The sequence below is a fragment of the Dipodomys spectabilis genome, unplaced genomic scaffold (genome assembly GCF_019054845.1).
Source record: "Dipodomys spectabilis isolate Male_0828 unplaced genomic scaffold, ASM1905484v1 ptg000004l, whole genome shotgun sequence".
Taxonomy (NCBI): Eukaryota; Metazoa; Chordata; class Mammalia; order Rodentia; family Heteromyidae; genus Dipodomys; species Dipodomys spectabilis.
Window position 1 is genome coordinate 10,856,880 of NW_024870681.1, and position 24,794 is coordinate 10,881,673.

The window sequence follows — 24,794 nt, forward strand, 5'->3', positions numbered from 1 at the left end:
GTCCAGGAGATTCCATCACCAAAAATGAAAAGCTAGGCTGAAAGGATGGCTCAAGTGGTAGAATACCAGGCAAAGAAGAAAGTCTAGCAAATATGAGGTCCTAAGTTCAACCCCTAATACTACTAGAAAAAGGGAGCGGGAGACACACACACAGGGGCTGGGAAGGTGGCTCAGTGGTAGAATGCTTGCCTTGCATGCATGAGGCCCTGGGTTCGATTCCTCAGCACCACATAAGCAAAAAGAAAAAATCTGGAAGTGGCACTGTGGCTCAAGTGGTAGAGTGCTAGCCTTGAGCTGAAGAGCTGAGGGACAGAGTTCAGGCCCCACAACCAGACCCAAAAAAAAAAAAAAAAAAACCAGAAACATTTTATATAAAAATAATTTTATCAGCTGGGTGCTGGTGGCGCATGCCTATAATCCTAGCTACTCAGGAGGCTAAGATCTGAGGATTGCAGTTCAAAGCCAGCCCAGGAAGGAAAGTTATTTTACCATAACTGTGTCTTTCCAACACCTGGAACGCCACAAATTTCTGTTGTTTTCATTAAGGGCACTCCACCCCCAAGAACATTATCTAGTGCTGAACAGAAGGTAATTATAAAGCCCTGAGTATGCTCTTGCTCAAGAAGTTCCAGTGCTGTGCACTTCTTGCCAGACTCTGATGTACCAGCACATCTTGATTTATTTGTGAGACATTCTCTTCTTATAATTTGCAGGGTTTCTAAGGCTTCCTCTTTTGATATCCCAATTTCTGTAAGTAAAACGAGAAAAAAAAAGATTTTCAAGATGTACTATACTTACAAACTGATCTGTTAAATACTTTTGTACAACTATTTAAAGATAATGAAAAGGTAAAAGAAAAAATGATTATAGAGATTTCAAAGTCTAACATGGTAATAGGTTTTCTTCATTAATTTTAACTTTCAGATAACAAGAGTGATGCTATCGGATGGGAATATAGCTCCATGGCAGAGTATTTGCTTAGCATGCATATGGTCCTGGGTTCAATGCCCAATATTGGAAAAAAAATAAAATGTTCTAAAATTCCATGCTATCTTCCTCATCAAATGGCACAGGTCTAAGCATATCATCAGAGAGTAACCAGTTTCATTTCTGTAGTTCAGAACATAATGGTTCCCATTCATATAAAACCGGTAAGAGCTCTGGAAAATGAGGTTTTGGGTTTTTTCAGTGAATTTCAAATAAGAAGGGAGAGGGTGTTTTCTTTCTACTGCTTTCTCCAGGTCTATAGGAATAATTTATTCCCTTTCTCACTTAAGAATCTCTAGTGTTGGGGCTGGGAAGGTGGCTCAGTGGTAGAGCGCTTGCCTTGCATGCCTGAGGCCCTGGGTTCGATTCCTCAGCACCACATAAGCAGAAAGAAAAAAGCCAGAAGTGGCGCTGTGGCTCAAGTGGTAGAACGCTAGCCTTGAGCTGAAGAGCTGAGGGACAGCGCCCAGCCCAGAGTTCAGGCCCCATGACTGGACCCAAAAAAAAAAAAAAAAAAAGAATCTCTAGTGTTACTTGAAACCTTCAATTCTGAAATTGAACCCCCATCTGTTTGAAGTCTTTAAACAGCGAAAACTGGATAGCCTATGCGGTTTCCAATGCTAGTTCCACTATTTCTTTATCAAGGTATTGGGAAGTTAATTAATCTCAAGATTGGAGAAAGAAATGGGAGTTGTGGCTCAAGACATGGAGTGCCAATCTTGGCATGGGTGGCTCACACCTGTAATCCTAGCTACTCAGGAGGCTGAGATCTGAGGATTGTGGTTCAAAGCAGCAGGAAATTCCGTGAGACTCTTATCTCCAATAAACCATTCAGAAAACCAGAAGTGGCGCTGTGGCTCAAGTGGTAGAGTGCTTGCCTTGAGCTGAAGAGCTGAAGGACACTGTCCAGGTCCATTACGACAAGCCCCACGATCGACCAAAAAAAAAAAGAAAAAGAAAAAAGACATGGAATGCCAAGCATAAGGGGGGAAAAAGAAGTCAATTAGAAGGCCAAGCCCCAGGGGCTGGGAAGGTGGCTCAGTGGTAGAGCACTTGCCTTGCATGCTCAAGGCCCTGGGTTCGATTCCTCAGCACCACATAAGAAAAAAGAAAAAAGCCGGAAGTGGCACTGTGGCTCAAGTGGTAGAGCGCTAGCCTTGAGCTGAAGAGCTGAGGGGCAGTGCCTAGGCCCAGAGTTCAGGCCCCACGACCGACCCAAAAAAAAAAAAAGAAGGCCAAGCCCCAGTAACCCGCCCCCCCCCATGAAAGATGAGATGAAGGAGTGGCTCAAGCTCCTATACCACAAAAGGAGGAAGGGGGGGGGGGAAAGGGAGGGGGAGAAGGAGGAGGAGGAGGAGGAGAAGGAGGAGGAGGAGGAGGAGAAGGAGGAGGAGGAGGAGATGATGGTGGTGATGTTCTAGCACTTGTAGCTCATGCTTGTAATCCTAGCTACTCAAGAGGCTGAGATCTGAGGATCACCGTTGGAAGCCAACCTGGGCAGAAAAGTCCGTTTCTTATCAAAAGGACCAGAAGTGGTACTGTGGCTCCAAGTGGGAGAGAGCTAGCCTTGAGCAAGAGTTTAGAGTCAGTGCCCAGGCCCGGAGTCCAAATCCCACAACCAACAACAAACAAAAGATTATTTCTCTAATGCTTGATACAATAACCCAAGAAACCGGACTAAGGGAAAAATAGGGAGAGCGAAGGGGTGATACTGTGTAAAAAGAAATGTATTCCGGGCTGGAAATGTAGCTTAGTGGTAGAGTGCTTGCTTAGCAAACATGAAGCCCTGGGTTTGATTCCTCAGTACCACATACACAGAAAAAGCCAGAAGTGGTGCTATGGCTTAAATGGTAGAGTGCTAGCCTTGAGCAAAAGCAGCTCAGGGACAGTGCCCAGGGCCTGAGTTCAAGTCCCAGGACTGGCAAAAAAAAAAAAAAATGTATTCCTTACCTAACTTATCAAACTGATCCTTCTGTGCATCACCTTTATAATAACAAAATAAATTGTTAAAAGAAAGAAACAGGTCTTTTTTGAGCATAAACGAGATAATCCCTCTAAGCAGGCACTGACACAGAGAAAGCAACTAGTCAAATATTCACAACTGCCATTCTCCAAACTGTCCAACCAACTTTTAAGTGGAGTCAAGTAGCTGTTTTGCATTGCAAATACGGTGGTGGGGAGCAGCCTTTCAGGCCCGCGGCGGCACCAAGGGCGGCCACAGTGCCTCAGCTGGCCAGCCCGAGTCAGTTACCTTTGCTCAGTTCGGAGGGCTTCACCTCTAGGACTTCCTCGGCAGTCTGGAAACCTGCAGAAACCAGCTTCACCCGCACCGTTGGCGACAGCGGGAAACTCACTAAATCCCGCTGCATTTTAAATCCTGGCGCCTTGGCTCAGCGCGGACGCACAGCACTGGAGCGGCAAAACCACGCACGCCGGGCGCCGGGTTACGCCGTGTGACGTCAGACGTAAAGGCGAGGGGGCGGGGCACGCCGCCTGGTGGCACGAGGCTTTCGGATTGCGCTGCACGTGCGCGAGCCCTGTAGTTTTTCACGCCTAGCCGCCTTTGGGATTCGTACAAATCGCTTTAAAGATTGATTCATCCAAGTGGAGCTGTGGGCTCAAAATGGTTAAGCACTAGCCTTGAGCAAAAGAGCTAAGCAACAGCGCCCAGGCCCTGAGTTCAAGCCCCACAGCTGACCCCCCCACCCCCCGCGCGCAAAAAAAAAAACACCTCACTGAATCGTATTTTAAATGGGTGCACCTTCTTGTATGTCAATTGTGTTTTAATAACGTTAAAACGAATTGGAAGGTGGCTCAGTGGTAGAGTGCTTTTGCATGCATGAAGCCCTGGGTTCGATTCCTCAGCACCACATAAGCAGAAAAAGCCAGAAGTGGCGCTGTGGCTCAAGTGGTAGAGTGCTAGCCTTGAGCTGAAGAGCTGAGGGACAGCGCCCAGGCCCAGAGTTCAGACCCCGTGTCTGGCCAAAAAAAAGAAGAAAAAAAAAAGACTTCTCCATCCAAGGATGGAAGATAAAGGATGGGTGGAGATAAAGATGGGTGGAGACTCTAAGATGGAAAGCTGGGCCCAGTGGGCCTAAGAGGCCACATTGCCTCAATTCTGCCTTAGCCTGTGGGGTGGAAAAGTCTTGAGTGCTTCATAGAAATCTCCACTGAGTGTGGATAGCGCGATCAACAGAGATCCTATTGCGCTTGTGGCTCACGCCTGCCATCTCTGGAGGCTGAGACCTAAGGATCACAGTTCTAAGCCAGGCAGGTCAGCAAAGACTCTTTAATCTCCGAAGAACCACCAGAAAGCCAAAAGTAGATCCGTGGCACAAGTGCTAGAGCAACCAGTCTTGGGGGGACAAGGGGGGAAAGAAACATAAGGACAGCACACAGGGAGCCTTGAGTTCAAGCCTCAGGACCGACACCAAAACACAACGAACAACCCAGTAACAAATCTGTGGTTTCCAGATTTCCCTGGGGATCCCAGCAGGCTCGCGGTTCCCCGGGGACTTGCACGCAAGCCCCCTCACCTTTCCCGCGCTTTCCCGCCCTCGCGAGGAATTGTGGGTCCGGCTCACCCCGCCCCTCCTCCCCCCGCCCCCACGCCGCCCCTCAGTAGGCGCCCGGCGGCGCACAGTCTCCCGCACCCGGACTCCCACGCCTTCCCCGCGAGTCCCACCTTCCCGCGAGTCCCACCTGGAGCGTGGAGGCTGCTGAGACCGTTAGTTCTCCTCGACCCTGTCTGGCTGGAGAAGTGGCCGCAAAAGTACGCAAGTAATTGACTCCTGAGTGGGCCAGCCTGGCTCCTGAGGAGGGGTTTGGACGGGTGTTCTAGAATTCTCTCTAGAATTCAACTCTCCTCAGTTGGCCAGGGATGTGCAAGCCGTACGAGTGACCGCTCCCACAGTAGAGAATTGGATGGAGACCAGGAGGATATTTGAAAGGTAATTTGGGAGGGAATTCCCTAGTTAAGGAGTACGTGATTTATTTACCGGAGTCACTCGTGCCCTGCTTTATGGGTTGCGTGTGTATGTGTATGCGCATGCGCCAACCCTGGGACTTGAACTCAAGTCCTTGGTGCTGCCCCTGAACTTTTTTTTTCCCCCTGCTCAAGACTGGTGCGCTACCCACTTGCGCCACAGCTCCACTTCTGGCTCTGTGTGTGGGGTGTGTGTGTGTGGGGTGTGTGTGTGTGGGTGGGTGTGTGGTGTGGGTGGGTGTGGGTGTGGGTGTGGGTGGGTGGGTGGGTGGAGATGAGTCTCACAGATCTTCCTGCCCAGGTTTTGAACCCCGCTCCTCAGACCTCAGCCTCCTTAGTATCTAGGATTACAGGCAGGAGCCACTGGTGCGCAGTTTGTGGTAATTTTGAGACTGGGTCTCTGCTTATATAGTCTCAAGCTCACAATCCTTCAGTCTTCTGACTCCTAAATTTTGCAATTACCGTTGCGTGCCAACATGCCCCACTGTATTGTATTGATGAGTCTTTTTAATTTTTCCTTCTGCGATTCTTCGCTTTGGCTTTTCTTTAAATATTGCAAACCACAGCCCCTTTTACATACTAAGAAAGGAAACAATATGTTGAGGACGGTGGCAAACATACATTTCAAATGCTTGTAGACATGAAGATAAAGACATTTTATTTTTATTTTTTAATTTTTGGTCCAGTGGTGGGCCTGAACTCTGGGCCTGGGCACTGTCCCTCAGCTCTTCAGCTCAAGGCTAGTGCTCTACCACTTGAGCCACAGCGCCACTTCTGGTTTTTTTCTTTTTGCTTATGTGGTGCTGAGGACTCGAACCCAGGGCCTCATGCATGCAAGGCAAGTGCTCTATCACTGAGCCACCTTCCCAGCCCCAAGATAAAGACATTTAAAAAAAAAAAAAAAACTTAGAGCACAGTTTTCTTGAAGCCTAAATTCAAACCTAGAGCTTGTGTGTATGAGTGTGTGTGTGTGCTTGCATATGAGCACATGCCAGCACTGATGCTTGAACTTAAGGCTTGGGCAGTGTCCCTCAGCATTTTCTCTCAAGGCTGCCCCTTGAACACTTCCGGCTTTTTGGTGGTTAATTGGAGATGAGTCCAATGGCCCTTTCTCTTTGGGCTGGCTTTCAACCCTGGTGCTCAGATCTCAGCCTTCTGAGTATGTAGAATTACAGATATGAGTAGAACTCTTTCACTGTCTAAAGTCACCTTTCAGGGGTGGGTGACTGAAAAGAGAATGCCAGAAGTGTTTGTATTCCTATTTGCTGTCAGAATTTTTTTTTTGTCTGATTTGGTCAGAATGTGGTTTATGTTAAGTGCATTGCTTAATATGATTTATGTCTGAGACCTCAATGGGCATTACATAAATATCATCCTTAGAATTCATGGTTATGTTTGTAAAGCAGATAGGTTCTTGAGTGAAACGCAATAGCTAGCTCTTCAGTGTGGACAAATGAAATAGAAGTGATCATGTTTAGAATTCTGTTTCATTGGCAGCACAGAGTTAAAAGACTAGTTGACTATGTAGTTCTGCAATAAGGTGCAAGATAAACAAGATGACTTGTTTATGATATATAATCATTCTCTTGAATGATTATATATCAACAGAGAGTTCCTCTCTGTTCCTTTCAACCACTCTTCTGTGCATTTCTGTGTTTGATTGCCTTTGGTAGAAAATTCATATAAGTGTGAATAATATAGTATTTGTTCATTCTATGACTGGCTTATTTCACTTAGCATGTCCTCAAGAGTAATCCATGCAACAGGCACGAGTGGCTCATGTTGTAATTCTAGCTACTCAAGAGGCTGAGACCAAAACAAAAAAGTCACCCATATTGTAGCATATATCACAATTTCCCTTATTTTTGTTTTTTTCTTTTTTTTTTTTGGTCGGTTGTGGGGCCTGAACTCTGGGCCTGGGCACTGTCCCTCAGCTCTTCAGCTCAAGACTAAAGCTCTACCACTAGAGCCATAGCGCCACTTCCTGCTTTTTCTTATGTGGTGCTGAGGAATCGAACCCAGGCCCTTATGCATGCAAGGCAAGCACTCTACCACTGAGCTACCTTCTCAGCCCCCTTATTTCTGTTTTAATAGTACTTAGAGTCGGGCTGGGAAGGTGGCTCAGTGGTGGAGCGCTTGCCTTGCGTGCTTGAGGCCCTGAGTTTGATTCCTCAGCACCACATAAAACAAAAAAAAGAAAAAAAAAAAGGAAGTGGTGCTGTGGCTCAAGTTGATAGAGCGCCAGCCTTGAACTGAAGAGCTGAGGGACAGCGCCCAAGCCCAGAGTTCAGGTCCCACAACCGGACCCCCCCAAAAAAATAATAGTACTTAGATTGGAACTCAGGGCATAGAGCTTGTTAAGAAGGCACTTTACCACTTGAACCACATATGACTGGCTTATTACTATTATTATTATTTTGGGTCCGGTCGTGGGGCCTGAACTCTCGGCCTGGGCTCTGTCCCTCAGCTCTTCAGCTCAAGGCTAGCACTCTACCACTTGAGCCACAGTGTCACTTCCGGCTTTTTTCTTTTTGCTTATGTGGTGCTGAGGTATTGAACCCAGGGCCTCATGCATGCAAGGCAAGCGCTCCGCCACTGAGCCACCTTCCCAGCCCATGGCTTATTATTTTTATTTATCTTTTTCTGTTGGTACTGGAGCTTGAACTTAGGGCCTTGCATTCTCCCTTCCTTAGCTTTTTTGCTCAAGGCTGGTGCTCTACTACTTGAACTATACCCCCACTTCCTGCATTTTGCCAGTCAATTGGAGCTAAGTCTCCCAAATTTTCCTGCCTCAGCTGGCTTCTAATCAAGATTCTCTGGTCTCTGCCTCTCAATCTCCTGAGTAGCTAGGCTCAACCCATTTCCTCATTTTGGGAGGTACTGGGGATCAAACTTAGGACCTCACTAATGTTAAGATTACCATTGTGCCATGTCTCCCTGCCCTAATTTCCACTTTCTTTTTGTGCCAGTCCAGGGGCATGAAGTCAGGGCCTAGGTTATGTCCCAGAGCTTTTGTGCTGAAGGCTAGTGCTCTAGCCCTTGAGCCACAGCTCCACTTCTGACTTTCTGGTGGTTAATTGGAGATAAGAATCTCATGGGGGCTGGGAAGGTGGCTCAGTGGTAGAGTGTTTGCCTTGCATGCATGAGGCTCTGGGTTTGATTCCTCAGCACCACATAAGCAGAAAAAAAAAAAAAAAAGCCAGAAGTAGCGCTGTGGCTCAAGTGGTAGAGTGCTAGCCTTGAGCTGAACTGCTTAGGGACAACGCCCAGGCCCAGAGTTCAGGCCCCACGAACGGACCCAAAAAAAAAAAAAAGAATCTCATGGTCTTTCCTGCCTAGGGTGGCTGTGAACCACCATCCTCAGATATTAGCCTCTGGAGTAGCTAGGATTACAGGTGTAAACCACCAGCTCCCTGCTAATTTCCACATCTTCTTTATCCATCCATTTATTTGTGTATGGACTCCTGGGTTTTTTCTACCTCTTGACTGTTGTGAATACTGCTACTGAATGTTGGTGTATATCCTTTGCTTTTCACTTGTGTTTTTTTTTTTTTTTTTTCCCTCAGTCCTGGGGCTTGAACTCTGGACCTGGGCACTGTCCTTGAGCTCCTTTGTTCAAGGCTAGCACTCTTCCACTTTAGCCGCAGTGCCACTTCTGGCATTTTCTGTGATTAATTGGAGATAAGAGTCTCCAACCAATGCTCGACTTTATAAATACATATTTTAAATTAAAAGCACAAGGAGCCAGGCGTGAGCCACCTGTGTCCAGTTTTATAAATACATATTTAAATTAAAAGCACAGTGATTGGGGCTGGGAAGGTGGCTCAATGGTAGAGCGCTTGCCTTGCATGCATGAGGCCCTGGGTTCAATTCCTCAGCATTACATAAGAAAAAAGAAAAAAGCCAGAAGTGGCGCTGTGACTCAAGTGGTAGAGCGCTAGCCTTGAGCTGAAGAGCTGAGGGACAGCGCCCAGGCCCAGAGTTCAGGCCCCACAACAGGACCCAAAATAAATAAATAAATACATACATACATAAATAAAAATAAAAAATAAAAGCACAGAGAACTGGCACTGGTGGCTCATGCCTGTAATCCTAGCTACTCAGGAGGCTGAGATCTGAGGATTGTGGTTTCAAGCCAGGTGGGAAAGGAACATCTTTGAGATTTATCTCCAGTTAATCACCGAAAGAGCCTGAAGTGGCTCTGTGGCTCAAGTGGTAGAGTGCTAGTTTTGAGGAAAAGGAGCTCAGGGACATTACCTACGGCCAGAGTTCAAGTCCCAGGACTGGCAAAAAAAACATAAACAAAATTTATTTAGAGCCTTCAATTCCAGAACTTAGGAGTGGATGTATGAGGACCACAAGTTTGAGGTCAATCTGTGTTACATAGTAAAATCATATTCAATTCAGGCCAGGCGCCAGTGACTCACACCTGTACTCCTAGCTACTCAGGAGGCTGAGCCTGAGGATCGAGGTTCAAAGCCAGGCCATGCAGGAAAGATTGTGAGACTTTTATCTTCAATAAACCACCAGAAAACTAGAAGTGGCACTGTGGCTTAAGTTGTAGAGCGCTCACCTTGAGCTCAAGAGCTCAGGGACAGTGCCCAAGCCCCAGAGTTCAAGCTCCACGACTGACAGAAAAAAAAAAAAAAATCAGGGAAGAGTAAGGTGAATGGATGAATAGAGGGGGTGAAAAAAGGTGACTATAGTCAACATATTTTATATGTATATATGAAAATAGAATAATGGCTGGGCACCGTTTGCTCATTCCTATAATCCTAGCTACTCAGGAGGCTAAGATCACAGTTCAAAGCCAGCCCCAGCAGGAAAAGTTCATGAGGGCTGGGAAGGTTGCTCAGTGGTAGAGTGCTTGCCTTGCATGCATGAGGCCCTGGGTTCGATTCCTCAGCACCACATAAGCAAAAAAAGGTGGAAGTGGTGCTGTGGCTCAAGTGGTAGAGTGCTAGCCTTGAGCTGAAGAGCTGAGGGACAGCGCCCAGCCCAGAGTTCAGGCCCCATGACAAGAATAAATGAATGAATGAATGAAAATAGAATAATGAAACTTGTTGAAATTATTTTACAAAGGGGGGAGAGTGATAAGATAGAAGGGTGAGATAGATGTACATTGTATGTGTGTATAGAAATATCACAGTGAGGAGCTGGGAATGTAGCTCAGTGGTAGATTGCTTGCCTAGCATGCATGAAGCCCTGGGTTTAATTCCTCAGTACATTGTTAGTGAAATAAGCTCCCTTCCCATAGCTTGCTTAGTCAACTCCTTCCCTTCTCCACAGCTTAGCATGCTCCCTTCCTAGGCAACACTAGGCGCACTTAGTAAAGGCAGTAAATAATTAACTTCCAACCCCCTTTACCTTGGGATGGCACTTCTCTGGGGCAGCTACCAACCATATAAGGCAACAAAAGCCCCTTAAAGAGTGACCTTCAGGTCTGGGCAACTGCTGAACCCTTATCTACTACTTGGATAGCAGCCATAAATCCTAGTCCGCCATGATGAAGCCCCTGGCCTATACCGGGGTCTGTGCCTCCTAGCCCCTTCTAGCCCCTCCTAAGCCTCCTAGGTTATATAGATCACCTCAGACAATAGCCGGTGCTGCTTCTCCCCTTCTCCCTTCTCTGTTGTGAAAAGGAGTCTTGCTGGCCCCCTTTCCTGGCAATAAACCTCTCTTTGTTCTCTGTACCTGGATGGCTGCGTGATCTCTGGCAAAGTCTAATAATCTTTCACACATAAACAGAAAAATCTGTGGCTCAAGTGATAGAGTGCTATCCTTGAGCAAAAGAAGCTCAGAGACAGTGCCCAGGCCCTGAGTTCAAGCCCCAGGACTGGCAAAACAAAAAATAAAATAAAAAAATAAAATCACAACCTAAAAAAAAAGAACATCCTCTGGGCTGGAATGTAGCTTAGTGGTAGAGTACTTCCCTAGCATGCATGAGGTCCTGGGTTCGATTCCATAGTATCACATAAACAAAAAATAAAATAGAACTTAAAAAAAAGAAATTGCGCCGGGCGCCGGTGGCTCACGCCTGTAATCCTAGCTACTCAGGAGGCTGAGATCTGAGAATCGCGGTTCAAAGCCAGCCCGGGCAGGAAAGACTGTGAGACTCCTATCTCCAATAAACCACTAGAAAACCGGAAGTGGCGCTGTAGCTCAAGTGGTAGAGCACTCGCCTTGAGCTGAAGAGCTGAGGGACAGCGCCCAGGCCCAGAGTTCAAGCCCCATGACCGACAAAAAAAAAAAAGAAATTGCATAAATACAATGGACTTTTACACAGTCATTAGAAAGGATAAAATAATGACATTTGCAGGGAAATGGATGGATCTAGAACAAATCATGTTGAGCAAGGTAAGCCAAGATCAGAGAGACAAACAGCACATGTTCTCCTTGATAGGCATATGTTAAAATTAAAATACAGGTAGATACTGGGGCTGGGAAGGTGGCTCAGTGGTAGAATGCCTGCCTTTCATACATGAGGCCCTGGGTTCGATTCCTCAACACTACATCAGCACAAAAAGCCAGAAGTGGCGCTGTGGCTCAATGATAGAATGCTAGCCTTGAGCTGAAGAGCTCAGAGACAGCGCCCGGGCCCAGAGTTCAGGCCTCACCACTGGCAAAAAAAAAAAAAAAAAAATACAATGAGATATGACAAAGTAAACATGACTCAAGTTACCCATACACAGTGAGACCAAAAGAGAATAGTCTCAGGAGAAAAGCACTAAATTGCAATACCCAAGCACCTCTTCATTTGTATATAAAATAATAGGCATGCTGAAAAGGACCCCGAAGATAAGGAAACAAATGACCTCTTTTTTTTTTTTTTTTGTCGGTCATGGGGCTTGAACTCTGGGCCTGGGCGCTGTCCCTCAGCTCTTCAGCTCAAGGCAAGCGCTCTACCACTTGAGCTACAGCACCACTTCCGGTTTTCTGGTGGTTTATTGGAGATAGGAGTCTCACGGTCTCTCCTGCCCCGGCTGGCTTTGAACCCCAATCCTCAGATCTCAGCCTCCTGAGTAGCTAGGATTACAGGTGTGAGCCACCAGCACCCGGCTTTTTTTTTTTTTTTTTTAACAAATGACCACTTTTAATTTGTCCTTTCATTTTTAAATGACACTGTATTTTGTACTCTTTACCTCATATATGGTGCATACACGTGCATATCTGAGGGAAGGTGGAAGCAAAACACAGAATCAGTGGAAAGAGGGTGAAAAAATACAACAGACAGGCTCATCAGCTGCACTAGACATTGATGAGAGTGAGCTAAGCAACTCAAGGGAAGTGATGGGAGGCAGGGAATAAGAAAGGGAATGACTGATAGTACGTAAAAGAAAAGAACTATACATGTCACCTGATTTGTAAAAAAAAATAGTTTTATTATTAAAGGTTATAGACTTCATAAAATAATGATGAATATCATTCTGAAGATTAAAAGGTGTGACTTTTAAAAAAGGAAATGTCACAATAAAACTACCTTTGTACCATTAGTTATGCTAAAATTTTTTACTCTTTTTTAATATTATACTCTCGTGAGTCCTAGGGCTAAGGATAGGGTTCGACTTAGGGATATAGTAAGGATTAGAGGTAATGTTAGGGTTAAGGATAGGCATATGTTTAGGGTAGTGTTTGGGTTAAGGCTAAGGGTAGTGTTAGGAGAAGGGGTGGAGTTTAATTATTTTAATTTTAGAAAGTAGGGCTGGGATATATCTCAATGGTAAAGCGCTTACCTACCAAATGCAATGTCCTGGGTTCAATCTGCAATACAAAAAAAAAAAAAGACAAAAACAATAATAATGCAGTTAAAAAGAAATAAGCTGAGTGCTGGTGGCTCATGCCTGTAATCCTAGCTACTCAGGAGGCTGAGATATGGGGATGATCGTTCAAAGCCAGCCCTAGCAGAAAAGTCCTCTGAATTCAAGACTCAAAACTGGCAAATAGGGCTGGGAAGGTAGAGTGCTTGCCTTTCATGCATGAGGCCCTGGGTTCAATTCCTCAAGACCATATAAGCAGAAAAAGCCAGAAGTGGTGCTATGGCTCAAGTGGTAGAGTACTAGCTCAAAGCCTTGAGCTGAAGAGCTGAGGGACAGTGCCCAGGCCCAGAGTTCAGGCCCCACGACCGGCAAAACAAAAACAAAAAACTGGCACATAAATTAAATGAAGGAGTAGAGAAATTTTTAAAATTTGCCAGTGCTGGGGATGAGACCCAGGGTCTTAAACTTGGCACTGTACCACTGACCTGCATCCCTGGCTTCCTTTCTTTTTTTTTCTTCTTCAGTGTCACAAATTGAACTTGGCCTTGCATTACTAGCTATGCACTCTACTAACAGCCCCTTTTATGTCTGAGCCCAGCTTATGCCACCATTCTCCTACTTGTGCTTCCCCAGTAGCTGAGATAATAGACATAACCACTGTGCCTAGCCATTGGTTGAGATGGAGACTCACAAACTTATTGTTGCTGGGCTGGCCTAGAATCTTGATTCTCTCACTCTTTGCCTCCCAAGTAGGATTATAGGCTTCAACCACCATGCCCAGCCTATTATTCCCCTTGAGATAGTGTCTTGCTATAATTGGCTTACAATGGCATCAGAATCATGATATACCTGCCTCAGCCTCCTGAGTGTTGAGATTAGAGGCATGTGCCACCACATCTGCACATTTTTCTTAACCTGCTTGACCTGACAGTAAAATATAGAATGTAGTCAACCTTGTGTCCTAAGACAGATTATCTGCCCTACATTGTCTACAGATACATTAATAGGCCAGTAACTGAAATTCTTAAGAAATATTGATATTGAGCCTTATGAAATTTATAGATCTATTATTAAAGACTCTGCTATTAGTTTAATGACTGTTGTGTACAAAATATGCCAAAATTTTTTGTACATATGTGAAAATGGAACTGGGTAACTTGAGGGGATGAGTGAGATTGAGATAAATGTGTGTGGGGGAAAGTGATGGATGGGGTGATCAAGATGCAGTGTACTCATAAATTGACAGGTTGAATTGAAATTCCTTTGTACAACTATTTAAAGGTAAAAAAATAAACTAAAAACTTAAGATATGGCTAGTCAAAAATCATAAGCCAAGTGCTGATGGCACCCATCTGTAATCCTAGCTACTCAAGAGGTTGATATCTGGAATATATTGGTTTTTTTTCTTCTGCTAGTGTGGGCAGAAGAGTTCACTAGACACCATCTCCAAAATAACCAGCAAAATTTAGGGGTGTAGGCATGATCCAAGTGGTAAAGCAGCAGCCTAGGAAGTGAGAGGTCCTAACTTCAAACTCTTGTACCACTAAAAAAAGAGAACTAAAAATCTGAATCTGAAGTTGGAGATTTGAGAATTATTTGGTGGTAGTACTATAGTTCATACATACCGCCTTTGTTTCTTACATAAGTAGTTCTTACCACAATTCAAAATGTCTTAGCATGGCTTTCATCATAGCTCTAATTGTAGAGTCCTTGCCTTAGCAAGCTTGAGGTCCTGTTTTTAATCCCTATTACTGAAGGGGGTTGGGGGGAACGTGAATAATATCAATATTCACACACAAAAGTCAATATTTTGTTGGGCATTGGTGGCTCATGCTTGTAATCCTAGCTACTAAGGGGGCTGAGATCTGAGGATCAGGGTTCAAAGCCAGCCTGGGAAGGAAAGTCTGTGAGACTTTTTTGTCAGTCGTGGGGCTTGAACTCTGTCCTAGGTGCTGTCCCTCAGCTCTTCAGCTCAAGGCAAGCGCTCTACCACTTGAGCTACAGCGCCACTTCCGGTTTTCTGGTGGTTTATTGGAGATAGGAGTCTCACAGTCTCTCCTGCCCCGGCTGGCTTTGAACCGAGATCCTCAGATCTCAGCCTCCTGAGTAGCTAGGATTACAGGAGTGAGCCACCAGCACTCGGCTATATGAGACTCTTATCTTCAATAAATTGCTAGAAAACTGGAAGTGGTGCTGTGGCTCAAGTGGTAGAGTGTTTAGACTTGAGCTGAAGAGCTGAGGGACAGTGCCTAGGCCCAGAGTTCAAGCCCCACAACTGACCAAAAAAAAAAAAAAAACCCTCAATATTTTACTTATAGATTATGTGCATGTGTATGGGAGTATACGTACGTATATGTTTGTGTACATTTGTGCATACACGCTGGAGATATAGCTCAGAGGTAGAACACTTGCCTAGCATATATGAAGCCCAAGGTTGAATCCATAGCACAAGGGGAAAAAAAAGGGAAAAAATGGAACAATCAGACTTGAGGGATATTTCTTTTTGGGGGGGGGGGGTACTGGTTGTGGGGCCTGAACTCTGGGCCTGGGCGTTGTCCCTCAGCTCTTCATCTCAAGGCTAGCACTCTACCACTTGAGCCACAGCGCCACTTGTGGCTTTTTTTCTTTTTGCTTATGTGGTGCTGGGGAATCAAACTCAGGGCCTCATGCATGCAAGGCAAGTGCTCGACCACTGAGCCACCTTCCCAGCCTGAGGAATATTTCTTTAGAACACAGAATCTCCTCTTCATCTCATTTCATTCCCTGTCTCAAATACCTCTGTGTTCTCAGATGTTTGTCCATCTTTAGCAAGATTTTTCTTAAAAACAACATAATGTCTTCCTACTTAAAAGATGTAATATTCTGGCACACTGAATTTGCAGAGGAGAAAATACCAGAAAAGTTGTTCCATAAAATAAAATGACTGGGGAAGTAGGGTGGTTCTAATATGATCTTGGAGAGATAATGGAAGACTATTGTTGAATATGGAAACTAAATTACAGGGAGGACAGAAAGAGAGTTGAGCCGGGCGCCGGTGGCTCACGCCTGTAATCCTAGCTACTCAGGAGGCTGAGATCTGAGAATCGAGGTTCAAAGCCAGCCCGGGCAGAAAAGACCGTGAGACTCCTATCTCCAATAAACCACTAGAAAACCGGAAGTGGCGCTGTAGCTCAAGTGGTAGAGCGCTTGCCTTGAGCTGAAGAGCTGAGGGACAGCGCCCAGGCCCAGAGTTCAAGCCCCATGACCGACAAAAAGAAAAAACAAAAAAAGAAAGAGAGTTGAAAGGAATGATATTATCTATTGTATGAATATAGAGCAGGTAAATTATTAACTGACATCTGGGACACAAAGAGGCTCAGAGACAGCATCCAGGCCAAGTACAAGCCCCACAACTGACAGAAAAAATTATACTATATATATAATTTATACATGGATAGATAGATAGGTGCTGTTAACTAATGTCTGTAATCGTAGCTACTCAGTAGACTGAGATCTGAGGAATGTGGTTCAAAGCCAGTTGGAGCAGGAAAGCCTATGAGACTCTCCAATTAACCACAAAAAAACAAAAACAAAAAAAAACTAGAGTTGCACTAGGGCACAGGTGGCTCACACCCGGCCTAGCTTGAGTCACAATTCCACTTCTGGCTGTTTACTTATTTTTGTGCTTAATTGGTGATAAAAGTCCAACTTTGGACGGCTATCCTCAGATGTCAGCCTCCACAATAGATAGGATTAGAGGCGAGAGCTACCATGCCCAGCTTGTTTAGCGCGTATGTGCGCCCGGTGTGTGTGTGTGTGTGTGTGTGTGTGTGTGTGTGTGTGTGTGTGTGTGTGTGTGTGTGTGTACCATGCCCAGCTTGTTTAGCGCGTGTGTGTGTGTGTGTGTGTGTGTGTGTCTGTGTGTGTGTGTACCATGCCCAGCTTGTTTAGCGCGTATGTGCGCCCGGGTGTGTGTGTGTGTGTGTGTGTGTGTGTGTGTGTGTGTGTGTGTGTGTGTGTGTGTGTGTGTGTGTGTGTGTGTGTGTGTGTGTGTGTGTGTGTGTGTGTGTGTGTGTGTGTGTGTGTGTGTCTCCCGGTCCTGGGGCTTCAACAGCTGTAACTGACTTCTTTTGCTGAAGCCAAGCATTCTACCACTTTGAGCCACAGAGCCACTTCCGGTTTTCTGGTAGTTAATTGGAGATCGTCACCCGGACTTTCCTGCCCCTGGTGGCTTCCAAACTGTGATCTCAGCCTCCAGCGTAGCTAGGATTACAGGCATGAACGCACTTCTTTGTTTAGCTTTTAATCTGTAGCGATCTTTATCACCTTTCAGTTTTATTTCAAGGCGTCACCATGCCTGCTAGGAAAAGGTTGCTGCTTGAGACCAGTAGAGGGGGCGTGGAATATGTAAATAAGCGCAGTGACTGATGGTCATTTGTATAATAAGACTATATTTCCTTGGTTTTAGCATATTCCGATATAAAGTGTGTTGGCATATAGTTGATTATAGGGTGACCCTCTTCTTAGTTCTAGAACTGTAGAAGTAAATACACCGCTGGAAAAAGTAACCCCATCTTTAAAGTCGTTTGAATCTGATGGTGAGGTACCAGGCTAAGCATTCCAACTCATACTTACCTGGCAGGGGAGATACCATGATCACGAAGGTGGTTTTCCCAGGGCGAGGCTTATCCATTGCACTCCGGATGTGCTGACCCCTGCGATTTCCCCAAATGTGGGAAACTCGACTGCATAATTTGTGGTAGTGGGGGACTGCGTTCGCGCTCTCCCCTGGTTTTCTTCGTTAAACAAAAGAAATAAGGGTTTTTGATTATGCCTTTTTGGCCTGTCAGTCTATAAGAGCTAGCTTGTCGGTTATTAATGCTAAGGTATTTTTAAGCTTTTTTTGCGTTTTTTCAGTAACTTTAGCCGTGAAAATGTTGTGCAGATCTCTTAGGATTACATGAGCCTTTTAGTACTTTTTTTTTTTTTTTTTTTTTTTTTTTTTTGACAGTCTTGGGGCTTGTAGTCAGAGATTGGGCACTGTCCTTGAGCTTTTTTGCTCAAGCCTAGAGCTCTACCACTTGAGCCACCACACCACTTCTGGCCTTTTCTGTTTATGTGGTGCTGAGGAATTGAACCCAGGGCTTCATGCATGCAGGTAAGCACTCTACCACCAAGCCATATTCCCAGCCCTAGTACATTTCTTATGAAGCACTGTTGTCTTGGCCTTTGTTTCCCCTTGCTATCCCTTCCCACCCCTCCTTCCCATTCTACACAATAAATTAGTTAGCATATTTGCTTGGGTTTCTTGGCTATTTTATTCTTCAAGAACCTTCCTCTTTACTTTAAACTACATTCTTGGTCTTCTGATTTTATTTTGTTTTGTTTTGTTTTTTTTTGTCAGTCCTGGGGCCTGAACTCTGGGCCTGAGCACTGTCCCTCAGCTCTTCAGCTCAAGGCTAGCGCACTACCACGAGCCAAAGCGCCACTTCCAGCTTCTTCTGCTTACGTGGTGCTGAGGAATCGAACCCAGGGCCTCATGCGTGCAAGGCAAGCACTCTATTGGTCTTCTGATTTTAAAGTGCTTTTCAGACTTTATGGAGTATGTGAGTTATTTCAGGATTTAGGTAATCCAGGATAATGCACCGCCCTGTAAAAAATATCACTGGGATCAGGATGTAGCTATTTTGGGTGGGTTATTGCACCTTCGAAAGCAACAAAAACCCCGGCCGGGTGCCGGTGGCTCACGCCTATAATCCTAGCTACTCAGGAGGCTGAGATCTGAGGATCTCGGTTCAAAGCTAGCCTGGGCAGGAGAGACCATGAGACTCCTATCTCCAATAAACCACTAGAAAACCGGAAGTGGCGCTGTAGCTCAAGTGGTAGAGCGCTTGCCTTGAGCTGAAGAGCTGAGGGACAGCACACAGGCCCAGAGTTCAAGCCCCACAACCAAGCCCCACAACCGCCAAAAAAGAAAAGAAAAGAAAGCAACAAAAACCTTACTTGTCAACAGATTTTGACTTTAACAAGAGTGGCATGATGTACATAGATGAGCTCAGGGTCTTCTGGTCTTATTTACACTATATGCATTTCTGTGCCCAGGCCCAGAGTTCAAGCCTCACAATCGACAAAAAAAAAAACCTTGGGCTGGGAAGGTGGCTCAGTGGTAGAGCACTTGCCTTGCATGCATGAGGCCCTGGATTCGATTCCTCAGCACCACATAAGCAAAAAGAAAAAAAGTCAGAAGTGGACTGTGGCTCCAGTGGTAGAGCACTAGCCTTGAGCTGAAGAGCTGTGGGACAGTGCCCAGGCCCAGAGTTCAGGCCCCACGACCGGAACCAAAAAAAAATTTAAGAAGCTGGGTATCAGTGGCTAATGCCAATAATCCTAGTTACTCAGGAGGCTAAGAGCTGAGGATCGTGGTTCAAAGCCATTTTGGGCAGGAAAGTCAGTGAGACTTATCTCCAATTAACCACCAGAAAATCAGAAGTGGCACTGTGGCTTAAGTGGTAGAGTGGTTGCCTTGGACTGAAGAGCTCAAGGACAGTACCCAGGCTGAGAATTCAAGTCCCACAACCAACCAAAAAAGAAAAAGGAAAGAGAGAAGAAAAATATTACTAGATAGATTGCACAAAAAATAGCCCTATAATAGATTGAGGTGCCTAGAATCTGAGGGTGAGATTCCAAGCAACAATTTCAAGCAGTAAGTAACGTCTTACGTGCTGTGCTTTTTTTTCTTTTCTTTTTTTTGTCGGTTGTGGGGCCTGAACTCTGGGCCTGGGTGCTGTCCCTCAGTTCTTCAGCTCAAAGCTAGCGCTCTACCACTTGAGCCACAGCACCACTTCCGGCTTTTTCTGCTTCTGTGGTGCTGAGGAATCGAACCCAGGGCTTCATGCAAGCAAGGCAGACACTCTACCACTGAGCCACCTTCCTAGCCCCTGTGGTGTGCTTTTTATATTAGAAATTTTCTCTGAGCCAGGCACCAGTGGCTCATGCCTGTAATCCTAGCTACTCAGGAGGCTGAGATATGAGGATCACGGTTCAAAGCCAGCTAGGGCAGGAAAGTCTGTGAGACTGAAAATGGCAAGTGGCTTTGTGGCCCAAGCAGTAGAGCACTCGCCTTGAGCTGAAGAGTACTGAGACAGCGCCCAAGCCCAGAGTTCAAGCCCCATGACTAAGCAAGCAAGCAAGAAATTTTCTCTGTGACTGATAGTTCCCACACACACACACCCATACCCCTAGTCTGATACTAGAACACAAACTTGGTACCTGATGCTTTTGCTCACTGGCTAGCACTCTACCAACCGAGCCACACCTCCAACCCTTAAAGACCCATTTGTTTTGTTTTGTTTGTTGTCGGTCTGGGCCTGGGCACTGTCCCTCAGCTCTTCAGCTCAAGGCTAGTGCTCTACCACTTGAGTCACAGCATCACTTCTGGCTTTTTTCTGCTATGTGGTGCTGAGGAATCGAACCCAGGGCCTCAGGCATGCAATGCATGCGCTCTACCACTGAGCCACATTCCCAGCTCCAAGGGCCATTGTTGTATGTTGTGGTTTAAGAGAAAGTTCCTAGTGCTCTGTGTGTGTGTGTGTGTGTTTACCCATACTTACCTATGTACCAACACGGTGGCTTAAATTCAGGGCCTCATGCTCACACTTGGCTTTTTTTTTTTTTTTACCCAAAGGCTGCCCCTCGATTATTTGAGTTACTCCTAACTTTCTGACTTTTGCTGGTTAATTGGAGACATATCTCATGATTTTTTTCTACCCAGGGTAGCTTCAAACTATGATCCTCAGATCCCACCCTTATGAGTAGTTAGGAGGCATGATATTTGTGATGTTTTGGGTCCATGGTTTTTTGCCTCTCTTTTCCTCCATTTCTGCCTCATGATCTCTTTCTCTCCTCTCTCTCTCTCTCTCTCTCTGACCTCTGTCCTCTCTCCCCTGTCTCCTCTCCCCTGTCTCAGCAGTGCCACTATGTAGCTCAGGATGACCTTGATTGCCATCCTTCTGCTCCCTGTTAGTGGGATTTACATGTTGGGCTGCTGTGTTAATAAACCTGAAGGAGCACAGATGAAGGAGAATGGGAGGCTACTGTAATCTTCTAGACATGTGAGAGATTTGTACAGAGAGGTAACATTGTGAGGTAGTTAAGAAGGGACCAGGAGGTGGCGCTGTGGCTCAAATGGTAGAGTGCTTGCCTTGATCTGCAAGTGCTCAGGGACAATGCCCCAGCCAAGTTCAAGCTCCATGACCGACCCAAAAAAAAGAAAAAATTTAAAAAAAATTGGAAGTGACGCTGTAGCTCAAGTGGTAGAGTGCTAGCCTTGAGCTGAAGAGCGCAGGGACAGCGCCCAGGCCCAGAGTTCAGGCCCCACGACCGACAAAAAAAAAAAAAAAAGGGACCAAATTTTATTTGGGATGGATAGATAGATAGATAGATCGATCGATCAGTCCTGAGACTTGAACTCAGGGCCTGAGCACTGTCCCTAGCCTCATCTTGCTTGAGGCTAGCACTCTACCACTGGAACCACCGGCTTCACTTCTACCTCTTTGGTGTGTATGTGCTCATCCTGAAGCTAGGTCAGGTGCCCCAGTGCACCTCCAGTTTTTTGTAGTTAATTGGAGAGTCTCATGAACTTTCCTGCCCCAGCTGGCTTTGAACCACAATCCTCATATCTCAGTCTCCTGAGTAGCTACGAGTATAGACATTAGCTACCAGCACCCAGCTTTGGAATACACACACACACACACACACACACACACAATTTTTTTTGTCAGTTGTGGGGCTTGAAATTGACCTAGGTGCTGTCCCTTGTGCTCTACTACTTGAGTAATGACATGACTTCTGGTTTTTGAGTGGTTAATTGGGGATAAGAGTCTCATGGGGACTTTTCTGCTTGGGTTGGCTTTGAACCACGATCCTCAGATCTTAGCCTCCTGAGTAGCTAGGATTACAGGCATGAGCCACCAGCACCGGCAGGAAAAAGAAAAATGTGTGTGTGTGGGGGGGGGGGTGTCGTGGGGCTTGAACTCTGGGCCTGGGTGCTGTCCCTTAGTTCTTCAGCTCAAGGCAAGTGCTCTACCAGCTGGCTTTGCATGCATGAGGCCCTGGGTTCGATTTCTCAGCACTACATAAGCAGAAAAAAAGCCAGAAGTTATGCTGAGGCTCAATTGGTAGAGAGCTAGCCTTGATCTGAAGAGCAGAGGGACAGTGCCTAGGCCCAGAGTTCAAGCCCCATGACTGACCAAAAAAGAAAAGTCTCATGGACTTTCCTGTTCCAGCTGGCTTTGAACCACAGTCCTCAGATTTCAGCTTCTTGAGTAGCTAGGATTACAAGCGTGAGCCACTGGTGCCCAGCAAGAATATATTTTTAGGAAAAAATTCTTGCCGAGGGTTGTGTGTGGGATATGAGAAGAAAGAAAGTAGAAAAGAGTTATTAACTTCCTAGTCTGCAGGCTGAGATCTGGGGATCATAGTTTAAAGCAGCCTGGGGAGACAAATACCTGAGGCTCAGATTCAATTAGTTAACAAAAACAAGGAAGTGGACCTGTGGCTCAAGTGGTAGAGCCTCAACATTGAGTGAAAAAGTCATGCAAGAGCTAGAGGCCTGAGTTCAAGTCCCTGTGCTGGGGCACGAGCACACACACACACACACACACACACACACACACACACACACACACACACACATCTTTTCTTGGAGATGAGGGTATAGCTCAGTAGCAGAGTGGCAGTCATGATGTGCAGGCCCTGTTTGCTTTCATTCTCACTGAAGAATTAAACTTGCTTATTTAGAATAGTTAGTATTGAGAATGAGCCACTTGGGCAGTAGCATCCTTCCTCAAGAATAATTACAAGTAAGGTATGGTAATTAGGAAATCTGAGCTGAGATGAGAGTTAAGGAAAACAAAGTTCCAGTAAGGATTTTTCACTTTAATTTGGCTTCCTTCCCATAGACTCTGAGTTTCTTTGGAACCAGAAATAGACCCTTATACCTTTTTATCCCTAGCATTAAGACTGCAGCAAATACTTGTTGAATTAATAAGTGAATAAATGAATGAATTGGCGAAATGGGCTAATCTGAGCACTTTGGGGTTTTATTTAACTAGTAGGGTCAGTCTCAATTCCATAACACTTGAAAGGTAACCTTTCTGTGCCTGTTTTTCAAGGTCTGTAAAGTTGGCATCAGTAGCTCATGAATGTAATCCTAGCTACTGAGGAGGCTGAGATCTGAGGATTTGGGCCTAATGCCAGCCCAGGCAGGAAAAGTCCTTGAGATGATTATTTCCAATTACCCAAAAAGGTGAAAAATGGAACTGTAGCTCAAATTAGAGCACTGAGCTAGTTTTGAACTGCAATCCTCAGATTTCAGCTTCCTGACTAGCTAGGATTACAGGCTCAAGTCATTGGCTCCTAGGTTAAACTGGTCTTTTATGTAAAAGACTTAGGAAAACCTCATTGCTACTCCTTACTCTTTTTTTTTTTTTTTTTTTGATGCTTGTGGGCTAGAAACTTGAGACCTGGGAGTTGTCCTTGAGCTCTTTTGCTCAAAGCAAGCAAGCACTCTTACCATTTTGACCCATAGCAGCCACGTCCAGTTTTCTGGTGGATTATTGGAGGTAAGAGTCTCACAGAATTCTCTGCCTGTGCTGGTTTTGAACCGTAATCTCAGATCTCAGCCTCCTGAGTAGCTGGCATTATAGGCATTATAAGCTAGGATTATAGTCATCAGCTCTCAGCTCATTTTTACTTGTTTGTTGTTATTCTTACATGATTCACACTTGAAAACTACACTTTTATTTTTATGCCTATTAAAGAAAATGTAATCCATTTCTGTTGTTCAGCAAGCTGCAAAACAAAAAGAAACTACAATTTACCGAAAGCATGCTGATAGCCTGTGAGTGATTGGCAGCAGTTCTGCTTCCTGGAATTCCGAGTATGGGAAGTCCCCTTCCTGACGTCATCGTAGGAGGAGGGTGCATGTAGATGAAAAACTCCGGTGCAACCTGGGAAAGCTGTTTCGTCCAAATTAATGCTTTCCTTTGGAGTGTAATTTATTTGTCTTTCGAGTAGTGCCAATGATAAGCTTATTTCGTGACATTGAAGGTCATTTTGTGACAATATACAGCTTTTAGGCAACCATTTTATGTTCAGACCATACGTAAAGAGTGCTATGCACTCGGGGCTGAGACAACTGGGAAGCTAGGGAACTCATACTTACCTGGCAGGGGAGATACCATGATCACGAAGGTGGTTTTCCCAGGGCGAGGCTTATCCATTGCACTCCGGATGTGCTGACCCCTGCGATTTCCCCAAATGCGGGAAACTCGACTGCATAATTTGTGGTAGTGGGGGACTGCGTTCGCGCTCTCCCCTGGCATTTGTCTTAAAGAAAGTATTAATGATTCTTAGCTGTATTGCGCTTTGGATTCTTAATGTCTAGCCATTTGCACAGCCTCACATGTTAGCTTTCTTAAAGCGTAGGCTTGAGTGTTTGGTGAGGTGATCTAGTTTTGTTTTTTTTTTGGTTTATGTTTGATTAAAACCAGTCCTTCATTTTGATCTTCCAAGTAAGTAGGTATTTAAACAGGTGCTTACCACCTCACCTCACTCAGCTGTAGACTTTAGTAAAAGTTAAAGGACTAGGAGAATTTATAGAAGCTTAGGGAGAAAACTGAAAGAGAGGACTTATAAACAAGGAAATGACTCTAGGTCCACTAGGGAAGAAACTTCCATAGTTTCAACTTTGTGTTAGAAAACTTCAGAGCAAGATCGTGCCTGTAAAATGTGTGTGTGTGTGTGTAATGCTGTTGACTACACTTTAATAAATCCACAAACTAAGTGGGCTTACTATATTTGGCTTAGTGCTCCTAATATATCTTACGAATAGAAGGGCATGTGCAAAGGCTAGAAGCTTATGGTAAAGTGTAAACAGTGGGAAGCAGTTCAGATTTTTGGATTCAAAAACTCATGCTGGGCTGGGTCGGGTAGTATTCATTTGGTCTGCTTGAGATCCAGGGTTCACCAGTTCCTAGCACCGCAAAAACATGCAAGGTGCCCCCCCCCACCCCCCACCCCCCCCC

General features: G+C 45.3%; 1 protein-coding gene and 2 non-coding genes across 5 annotated transcripts in view; 2 read left to right on the forward strand and 1 right to left on the reverse strand.

The window, feature by feature from the left end:
• The window catches only part of Rad51c (RAD51 paralog C), a 37,047-nt gene extending 33,624 nt beyond the window's left edge, over positions 1–3,423 (reverse strand). For all 3 annotated transcript variants that reach the window (XM_042692560.1, XM_042692554.1, XM_042692547.1), the window contains exons 1-2: positions 3,239–3,423; positions 490–748 (exon numbers count right to left, since the gene is read on the reverse strand). In XM_042692560.1, coding sequence (XP_042548494.1) covers positions 490–748; positions 3,239–3,356 — 377 coding nt within the window. In that variant the 5' untranslated portion in view covers positions 3,357–3,423. The remainder of the gene's footprint in view (positions 1–489; positions 749–3,238) is intronic.
• Positions 3,424–17,335: 13,912 nt separating this feature from the next.
• On the forward strand, positions 17,336–17,499 carry LOC122120553. Its single transcript, XR_006149723.1, has one exon. It is a non-coding gene; the product is annotated as a U1 spliceosomal RNA (small nuclear RNA).
• A 6,425-nt stretch (positions 17,500–23,924) lies between these two features.
• On the forward strand, positions 23,925–24,088 carry LOC122120680. The gene has a single exon (XR_006149767.1). It is a non-coding gene; the product is annotated as a U1 spliceosomal RNA (small nuclear RNA).
• The last annotated feature ends 706 nt before the right edge of the window (positions 24,089–24,794 follow it).